This window comes from Camelina sativa, chromosome 12, assembly GCF_000633955.1.
Source record: "Camelina sativa cultivar DH55 chromosome 12, Cs, whole genome shotgun sequence".
NCBI classification, from domain to species: domain Eukaryota; kingdom Viridiplantae; phylum Streptophyta; class Magnoliopsida; order Brassicales; family Brassicaceae; genus Camelina; species Camelina sativa.
In genome coordinates this window covers 7,013,455-7,023,618 of record NC_025696.1, presented here as the reverse complement: position 1 = coordinate 7,023,618, position 10,164 = coordinate 7,013,455, and the positions used below count along the sequence as shown (strand labels likewise).

The following is a 10,164-nucleotide window of genomic DNA, read 5'->3' as shown; positions in this document are numbered from 1 at the left end:
ATATTTATCAGTATGACGTACACTAGTAGTTTCTTTATTTGATGAAGGTTATGTCACTACTTTCATACTTGTATAATTATGTGTGTTAATTGTGGTACGTAAGTCTAGCTTGCCTGGAGTTCACGTAACGATCGCCATTGAAATGGTCAGGTTTTCATTTGCATGGTTTCATTTTTGCTCCTTTTTTTTATTGTTGAATTATGGCCAATTATATTAGAAAGATAGAACAGAAATGGTCAATCTATAGTGATCCCACGCTTAACGAAACAAATATACATAATACATATAAAATATGAGTTGTTTATATATAACTATATATATATATATACGATCAATCTACATACAAATAAACTAGTGCAAGTGGAACCTACGCATGATGCCACAACGAATAAAAATTAGGATGTAGCTTGCAGAGATTAAAATTCATTTATAAAAATTTCGGCAATCATATATAACTGTTGTCATATATATTAATCTGTGGTGATTCTCTTAAAGGTTTGAAAGAGTTTGAGACCAAATGGATTGGATGGCCTGGAGTAGATGTTCATGATGCGGTTGGGAATAAAACGCTCTCCGTTGCTTTAGCTGAAAAAGTACGTATACAGTTTTCAAAATCTCGTAACGTCGTATATAGAGTCATGTTTTGTTTTGTTACTATGAATTAGATCCCGAAACACATAAATTTAATTAATTACGGATCATGCAACCTTTACACACAATTAAATATATATGCAGTATTTAAAGAGAGCTAGTCATGTAGAAATCGATCTTTGATGACCTTTGAATCCGTTTGTGTTTTTCATTTGTATAGAAAATAATAATAATAATAAAAAAGATCTGCTCATTTTAATATAAAATATTTATATTAGAGAACCTTTAATTCGTTATATGATTTAAAGTGTTGGGTTTGGTTTGCAGGGATCAATACTACAATGGCTACTGCAACAATATTCTGTGGCCGATATTTCACTACATGGGAACGCCACCAGAATATCGCAACGATGCAACCATAACGTACCAGTCACAGTATGATGCATACAAGAAAGCGAATCAAATCTTTTTTGATGTCGTAAAAGAGCACTATGAAGATGGAGATGTCGTTTGGTGCCATGATTATCATGTTATGCTTCTTCCTCAATATCTAAAGGAATACAACAGTAATTAGATGAAAGTTGGGTGGTTTGTCCACACACCATTCCCTTCCTCCGAGATGTACAAGACGTTGCCCTCGCGATCCGACTTGCTTCGCTCTGTTCTTGCTGCTGATTTAGTCGGGTGAGTAATATATCGTTTACTTTTAATAGTGTAGTAATCATTTTGGATTAATAAACAAGGGTTTAAGTACTTATAATCTATACTTTTTTTTTTATTTTTTTTTTTTATAGTTTCCATACCTATGACTTTGCAAGACATTTTGTGCATGCATGCATGTGTATTCTTGGAATTGAAGCAACATCTGAAGGAGTTGTGGATCAGGGAAAAGTCACTCGAGTAGCTGTTGTAATGACCCATCTTGAAATCTCTTAAGAATGATTATATGCTCTGATTTAATGATCTTAATCATCTCATTATGTAATTAATTCATAATTTTTGTATATGTTTGGATTTTATAGTTTCCAATTCGGATAGAACCTGAGAGGTTTATAAACACAAGTGCACTCTCTGAGATCATACAATACATGAAGAAGTTTAAAAGCGATTTTGGTGCCAGAAAGGTAGATATATCTACATACTTGTATGCTATCTGATGTTTAAATTGGTAGAAAAGATATAACATATTGATTTTGTTGACAGTTGATACTAGGTGTAGATCGTCTCGATATGATCAGAGGGATCCCACAAAAGTATCAAGCATTTGAGAAATTTTTGGAGGAAAATGAAGATTGGCGTGGTAAAGTCATGTTACTTCAGATTGCAGTGCCACCAAGAAATGGTATTGGTGAATATAAGTTTTTCTATCCCTTCTTCTTCTTCTTCTTTAAATAAGCTACTATATGCATCAACTTCTTAGGATTGTGTTTGTTTCCTATACTCCTATTTTTCAGATCAAAAGATCAAAGAACAATACCATGGTCTTGTTGGACGAATCAATGGTCGTTTTGGTTCTATCTCAGCTGTGCAAATAATTCATCTGGCTTGTTATTTATTTTCTTTTATATATGTTGTTGTCACGAGTTACACTTTACTTCTGACTAATTTTTTTTAATAAATATTTCATATTTCATAACGATCAAGGGAGATCTCAAAGTCTCCATCGTCTACTCTCTTGATCGGATTCTTTGTATTACATCTGTCAAAATATTACACGACGGGGTTATATAACACGACGTGTTTGAGTAGATACTAATATAAATTTAAATTTTTGTTAATTCGGTGCTACACAGGTAAAATATCATTTCATTATTTTGTTAATAATATGAATATTAAATTAATAGACATATCTAATTAAGTTGATTAAATTAATACTGTAACAAAAAGTTAACAAACAAAATATTACTTTTTATCAAATAACTTAATTCGCGGTGTACCGCGGATCAAAATCTATACAAAATAAACGTTATTTCCATAAGTCATATTCAACATATGATTTAATGGCATAGTGTTTCCTAAAAAAAATAACTTTTAAAACAAATAAAACAATCACATTTATAGTGCTTTAAGTAAAAGTTACAAAAATTTGTGCTCTAGCACGGGTTCATCAGTTTTAGTAGATGATTTTATTGCATAATGTTTTATTCACAACAATTTTTAAAATAAATTACATAAATTATTTTGTATATAAAAATTACAATATAAATAAAAAGAATTTCAATCAGTACTCCAGCACGGGTCATAATCTAGTTAAATTAGTAATTAGCGTAAAAATACAATGGTTAGTTGAAAATTAAACCATACAAAAATAATGTGATACATTCCATTAATTGCATTTACTTGTGAACTTGCGAGTGTAGACGACGACACACGTGACTTAAAATATTGGATTGTGGGCATCGATTTTTAACAGGCCTTATGAATAATTAAAGGCTACTATAATTAATATGGGCCAAACTGAATTACAGTCCACTACCTATTTCTTACAAAAAAAAAAAAAAATGCCCTAGATCAGATTTGTGTTTCCTTTTGTAACTTGTCCACCAAGTTTCCTTTAAGAATACAAGTTAGTAAATAGATCCCTAGAAGCGGTAGCTATGTCGTCAGCCGTCGCCGGCGCATGTTTCTCGATCTCCGCCGCCACCAATAATTCTCACAAGAACTCCTCCTCCAGATCGCCTCTCCCATTCCCGTCCATCGCTTTCATCCCTTCCCGCGGACGACGCAGTATTACTCTTCAGCGGCGGTGTTACGTTGGATCCAAGCCTACGATCCTGGTTGCTGAGAAGATCGGTGAGGATGGTTTAAAGGTGTTGGAGGGTTTCGCGAATGTCGACTGCTCGTATGACATGACCCCCGAGGAGCTGTATGCTAAGGTCTCGCTCTGTGACGCTTTGATCGTGCATAGTGAAACAATTGTTGGCCGTAAAGTGTTTGAAGCGTCTCGCGGACGGTTGAAGGTTGTCGGACGCGCTGGTGCTGGGTTCGACAACGTGGGCCTGAGAACAGCCACGGAGTTTGGGTGTCTGGTCGTCAAAGCGCCGAGGCCCAACACCATCGCTGCCGCTGAGCACGCAATCGCTCTTATGACTGCCATGGCCCAAGCTGAAGCCAAGGCTGGTTAGTAACTCTTTACCTTTTTTTTTTTTCTTTTTTTTTGGCGAATCTGTTGATTCTTGTTAGCTAGATTCTTCAATTAGCTTGAGCTTGTGTCAGTGTGGTAGAGTGACTATGTACTTATCTACTGACGGATGGATTATAGTATTTAATTAATTAATGTCTCTACTTAATGCAATGCAGGAGATGACCAGTTGGAGATGAACAAGCTTGTGGGAAAGACCCTTTTAGTTTACGGACTCGGGAACGTTGGGGCCGAAGTTGCTCGCCGTGCCAAGGGCCTTGGTATGCGAGTCCTTGCTCTTGATCCATTTGTCGTAGCAGACCGTGCACGTGCAATTGGTGCTGACTTAGTCCGCTTCAGCAGCTTAAGTGCTGCCCTCGCCAATGCAGATTTCATTTCTCTGCACTTGCCCTTTAGCGAAAGAACATGGATAACACTATCTGACCATCGCTTTGCCATAATGAAGAAAGGAGTTTGCATCGTCAATGTTTCTCATGGAGGTCTCATCCACGAAGACGGGCTAGTGAAAGCTCTGGATTCTGGTATTGTTGCTCGGGCTGCAATTGATGTCTTCACTGAAGATATATATGAATCGTTTAAATACACTAAGCTTCTGCAGCACGAGAGGGTCACTGTGATACCTCATCTCGCAGCCAGTACTCAGGTGTGCAAAATTCATGTTGCGTAATATATTTTTATTCTTGGTTTTTGCTCTTTAATTTCGCTTCTGATCGTTTTTTGAAAAATTGACAGAAAGGAGTTAGCACTGATCTTGCTGAAGCTGTTGTTGGAGCTCTGAATGGAGGAGGCGAGCTTGCTGCTACTGCATTCAATGCACCTATGGTTTCTCCTGAGGTGAGCACTGGTTTTTGCTGGTAAAAAGTTTGTTTTAATACGCTTCATCACATTCGAAACTTAGTTCTAAGACGCAAGTATCGTAGCTAGCCGCCTAAGACTGAAAGTAGGACATTGTATCTCTACTGAGTCCTCTGTGAGCGTCTCTCATTCATCCTCTGTGATTTGTGAATTGAAATAAGAGAAATGCAGTCTCTCATAGCTCTTTGTTTTTACAGTTTATTCAATTGTTACAAGATAACTCTTCATATTGGTTATGCGCAAAAGCTTACATCAGAATGCATTGCAGGTACCAACCGAGCTGAAACCATATGTGGAACTAGCCGAGGTTTTAGGAAATTCGTTAAGGCAAGTGGCGTCCAGAGGAGTTGGCGGTTTGAAAAATGTGAAAATCACATACGCCTCAGCACGGGCTGCTGACGATCTTGACACCAGACTTCTACGAGCCATGGTCATCAAGGGAATTCTCGAGCCAATCTCCTCTGAGTTATATGTCAACTTGGCCAACGCCGATCTCATAGCCAAGCAGAAAGGTATGAGGCTCTCAGAGGAATTTGTGTTCTTGGACGGGTCACCAGAGAGCCCTTTCGAGAAAATAACCGTTCAGCTAGACATCGTAAAGCATATGTACCCAGAGTCCGTGTACCCCCCAGCGGACTTCAAAGTGGAAGGAAAGGTTAAAGACGGACGCCCGTATCTGATCAAGAAGGGACGTAGGAATGTGGAACGTAATTGTTCCGTAAGGCGCATAATGTAATCATGGATTTTGTATCACAAGAGGGACTTCTCGTGGTTAATCAGTTTCATCACTCTATATGAATAAAATATAAAAAAATCCATGTTCCACATAACAACAGCTTATAAGCAGTCCAACTTTGTATTTACGTACGGCTGTCAATATGACCATCCTTAATAAGATATTGGTATTGCGTTGTTCCTGAATGTCAAATTGTTAAGGCTTGAAAATTCCCATGTTGCAAGAATATTCTATCAGACTTTGTTTATATATATATATATACTACTAAAATGTTACATACAAAGATTACAAGTCAAATTGCAAAAGGCACGAAAATCAAAGAATGTATCATAAAAGCTAAAAATCACAAGGTAGAGAAATTTGATCAAGACCCAATATCTGTTCGAACACCAGAACCTTTGAGACGGTAGGCATGTGATCGAGCCAAGTCAACCGCGTCCTGAACCCTTAGCCTGGTTCCCTGTTGACCCACCACAGTCGCTGCAATCGTAGCAGCCATATCTCCCATTCCTTTCAAGTCAGAGACTCCTCTCAAGATACCGTATAAGATCCCTGAAGCGTAAGCATCTCCAGCACCACATGTGTCAACTGGCACGCATGGGGAAGGAGGAATGTATATGGCCTCTCCTTTTACTCCAATGTATGACCCGTTGATTCCATCCGTCACCGAAACAAATGGAACAAAGTGGCTCATGTACCTTGTCGCTGAAATTGGGCTTTCCTCTGCGGAAAAGTGACAAAACGCTCTTGCTTCATCACTGTTTGCAAATACAATATCCGCATAGTTCCCCACAATGTCCCTGGGTGGAGACAACGAAACCAACAAAAGCAAACCGTCAAGATAACAATAGACTGATCATCAAGCTAATCACTCCCTTCTTATTATTATATATTCAACTGTTCCTCTGATGGACTGTAAATATATAGAAACTGCAAGAAGGGATTCAAGAAAAAAAGACCAGAAACTCACCAGAAGTCATCATAATGTCTCTCTATGCAAGACACATCTGATGCTGTCACAGCAACAAGTGCCCCATTCCTGTGGGCTTCTTCGCATGCTTTTGTTATGGTCCTTATAGTATCAGGAAGCTCAAACAAATAGCCTTCCACAACAAAGACATTTGTCTTGGATATCAAACTAGCCAAACAAGAATCATAATTAACGACAGAGGACGTTCCCTGAAATTTATACATACATATTCATTAGTGGTTTCAGTCGAGCATACATCTTAATCTTATCGGAATTAACAATTCTACTAGTATTCAATTTGGTTGCTGTGATCAGAAATCCTACCTGATATGCAAGCATAGTACGTTGTGCATCAGGAGTCGTGAGGACTATAACTGTTCCAGTTGTTCCATCCTTAATTGGAGCAGAAAGAAAATTAACATTTGCTCGACGTAGTTTAGTCCTACAGAACATAAAAGAAGGGATCCCCTTGTGAGTAAACCAAACAAAACAACGGAAGAAGGCAAATCATACAAGACACGAATAAACAATTTATAACCTGGTTGATTTAAACACATACATCTAGATAAAAAAGTTGATGAGGCAAATCAGAAGACATAATTTAAACAAAAAACTGAATGTGTTGATCAGTAGTCGATGTGATGATAGTCTAGTTTGTAAAACCTTAGAAACTAATCTTGCATAAAAACCAATCCTCTAACACAAATAAACCTTTAGACACCAATACTAGGGATAAAGAGCAACTGTAAAGGGATACTAAGAAAGAAGCAAGCAGATATAATCACACCATTTGCAAGCTAAAGACAAAAGAAGTTTGAGTACCCGTAAAAGCTACCGAGAGGGTCACCACCAATACTGCCAGCCATAGCGACATTCAAAGGGCGGTCAATGATAGAATGAGAACCTAATCTAGCGAGAGCAACAAGAGTGTTGGACAATGAGCCTCCAGCTGCAGCCTTATAGCTGCAACCATCCATTGCTTGTAGTAATTTACCCCTCTCCTCGTGATTAATCAGTTTCCTTGTTCCCTTTTCTAAACCTAGTTTCTCTAGAAACTCATCATCCACAACTCCAGAGAAATCTACCTAAAAAAAGATACACACATATATATTCAAAAGCATCAATGATAATAATTAAGAAAAGCTCCTAAATCTACTTAATCATAGTAACAATTAAGCTTCTAATGGCGTTCAATTACTGACCATGGCTTGGCCGAGACCTAAAACATCCCATCTCTCAGGGGAAGTATTAGAATGGCTAATGATAAAATCGTCGTCATCTTCTTCGTCTTGATTTCCAATTCTCTCGATTTCGCCTTCGTCCATATCATCCAATTCACCTCCGCCGCCGTTGTTGGTACAAAGCACGAGACACAAGTCGGTCTTATCCGCCATAGAATCAATCCTCAAGTTCAAGGAGCCTCCGAAAAACGAGGTCGCGGTTCTATTTCGTAAGGTACCTTTGGGGTGATATGAAGAGTAGAGAGAGGATGAGGCATTATTATTAGAAGTAGCGGTAATGGCGGATAGAGTAAAAGAAAGAGAGGCGGAGATAGAAACTTGAGAGAGGAGCGAAAGAGCCATATGGATGATGATGAAAGAGTGTTTTGATCGAAGAGAATGAAGGAAAGCTCACATCTCCATCCAAAGCGAGAGGAGCAAAACCTGAGAGAGAAGACGCCTCTCTGAGAAGATAAAGTCTTCCTTTACCAATTTTTTTTTCTAAAAAAAATATTTATTTATAAATAAACAAAAAAACTATACTAATCCAATTAGGATGATAACTCTATTATTATAAATCCAATTGCGTCTATTTATATATCTTAATATTTTTGTTTATATACTGTGTTGATCATTTGATAAAATTGGCTATTCTTCAAGTGAGAACAAATCTTCTACGTGGCCTTTAGTTTAAGACAAAGTTGATTCGGACATCGGTTTAGTTTAAGACGAAATACAATTTTGTACTTTTCGTTAATAAATTTTACTTTATACTAATAATATCTAATCTTGCTTGTATGGTTGTGCAAAGCCAAACGAAGACACCTCTACTGGTGGTGGTGGTTACTATGGTAAAAGTAAAACTGACTACTGTTGGTTAAAAATGGTGTTATTTTAAGAGTCTTGTGTTTGTCATTTACTCTATTGGGTTTAGTTACCATTTATGGAGAAGGAGAATAGAACAAGGAAAAGCAGGAAACTATCACCCGCGGCAAACTCTTCAACAACTATTTTCCTTTACACCAAACGAGAGATAAAAAGACCTCAAAACCAAGAATTAAGACAATTCAAAAAAACGAAAGCTGAAGCCAGAAAGAAACCTGAAAATCTCTATCTCCCAACGATCTTTTTATCTTAGGACATAGATTCATTTTCTCGAAAAAAGGAAAATAATAGAAAAAAAATTAAAAGAAGAGACGCAAGTATGCACAATGCCTAACCTTTCCCACCTACTACAATATGTTTGGGACCTGTGAGTCCAATCTCTGCTGCAACTCTTTTACCTTCTCCGAAAGCTCTATCTTTTGCTCTTTATAGCTCCTTAGTAGATAATCCTTCCCTTCTATAACCTCTTTAAGCTCACTCACTTCCTTTTTCAACATCTCTACTCTTTCTCCATCCCTTGATCCCTTTTCCTGTGCCTCATAGTTGCTTTCGCTGTCCATAAACCCGTTCACATGTCCACTCCAAGGTGCAACGGGAGATGTCTTGCCATTGCTACCTGCGCCGCATCCCACGCTGTGATCAGCTATCGCCTTTCTCAGTCTCTGGACTTCTCTTTCTGATTCAAATAGGTCTCTGTTCATTGTGTCTAGCTGTTCCTGGAGATGGCTAGAGTGTGCCGTCTGCGCGTTGTACGAGTTTTGCAGCTCTAGGATCTGTTCCTGCATTTCCAGTATCATGTCATCGCGTCTCTTCAGCTGTTGCCTCAGTTTCTGTATTACTTCTCGTTTGCTGAAGATATCTGAGCTGGTTTCAGAAACGCAGGGAGAATCTGAGCACGTCGAATGGTGATTGTATGGTTTTGGGGGAAGTTCCAGGCGATCAGGAGAAGTAGCCCACATGACTCCATTCTCTTTGCTAAATGATGGAGCAGGAACTGTCACAAGAGGCAGTGAAGTGTCAGATGCGGATACCATTTGCTCGTTTGTCACCTCTTTTCCCTCCACATTCTCACTTCCTACAAAAAAGAGAAGCAAAGTTTGATGAGATCCAAAGAACCAAAAGAACTCATTTCTAGATACAATAGTACAAATCTTGTGACTGTGCTTCACCATTTCTTGGACAATGACAAATCTTGTAACTATTGTTAGCATTTAGCAACTAGGCACAACCATCATTGGAGAAAATCTGCTTGCCTAGTTGCCAGCTTCATTTACTAAATTTTACTAAATTTCACGCATCATCGTTTCACTTCACATGTTGATAAAAGGAAACCTAGTAAGAGATGACGCAAGACCAAGACACTAGCATACTGTGTTTGTTTAGTGGCTTAAACATGAGAAAATTCTTCCATTAGAACAGAAAGTTACAAAGTCACACCTGGAATGGAGCGGAAGCAATCATTACTGTGTGCACAGGAAAACGTGTTAGAGTGCAAGCAACAGCTTGTAGATTTTTGCCTCTCAGATGCTCCTCCATTGGCTGCACAACAAAATCTCATTAAGAGAGACAAAAACTACAACCAAACTATAAAACATATGGTAAGCAACACAGCAATAAAGTAAGTAAGTACCTTTTAAACCAGAAGAGCCATTCGATTGAGGTTTCCAATCAAGTGACTGCTTAAGCTTGTACCCAAATCGAATAGACAATGTGCTCAACAAGGCACCCCCAGCAATTAGTATCCAATTAGGGCCTTCACCACAAA

At 38.2% G+C, this 10,164-nt stretch overlaps 3 protein-coding genes and 1 pseudogene across 3 annotated transcripts in view; 2 read left to right on the top strand and 2 right to left on the bottom strand.

Moving 5' to 3' along the window:
• LOC104733264 lies at positions 477-1,986 on the top strand (annotated as a pseudogene).
• Positions 3,189-5,338, top strand: LOC104733263 (D-3-phosphoglycerate dehydrogenase 1, chloroplastic-like). The gene is made up of 4 exons (XM_010452855.2): positions 3,189-3,711; positions 3,892-4,376; positions 4,466-4,567; positions 4,857-5,338. Exons 1-4 carry the CDS (start codon positions 3,189-3,191, stop codon positions 5,322-5,324), a joined length of 1,578 nt encoding a protein of 525 aa, XP_010451157.1. The 3' UTR covers positions 5,325-5,338.
• Positions 5,542-8,012, bottom strand: LOC104730609 (uncharacterized sugar kinase slr0537). The gene is made up of 5 exons (XM_010449803.2): positions 7,497-8,012; positions 7,117-7,379; positions 6,619-6,736; positions 6,295-6,503; positions 5,542-6,124 (listed from the first exon to the last, which is right to left on the bottom strand). The coding sequence occupies exons 1-5, from the start codon at positions 7,875-7,877 to the stop codon at positions 5,689-5,691; spliced, it is 1,407 nt and encodes a 468-aa protein (XP_010448105.1). The 5' UTR covers positions 7,878-8,012; the 3' UTR covers positions 5,542-5,688.
• Positions 8,472-10,164, bottom strand: part of LOC104730607 — a 5,789-nt gene continuing 4,096 nt past the window's right edge. Inside the window, exons 3-5 of the mRNA XM_010449798.1 lie at positions 10,030-10,152; positions 9,837-9,938; positions 8,472-9,474 (exon numbers count right to left, since the gene is read on the bottom strand). Of these exons, the coding sequence (XP_010448100.1) occupies positions 8,747-9,474; positions 9,837-9,938; positions 10,030-10,152 (953 nt within the window). The 3' untranslated portion in view covers positions 8,472-8,746. The remainder of the gene's footprint in view (positions 9,475-9,836; positions 9,939-10,029; positions 10,153-10,164) is intronic.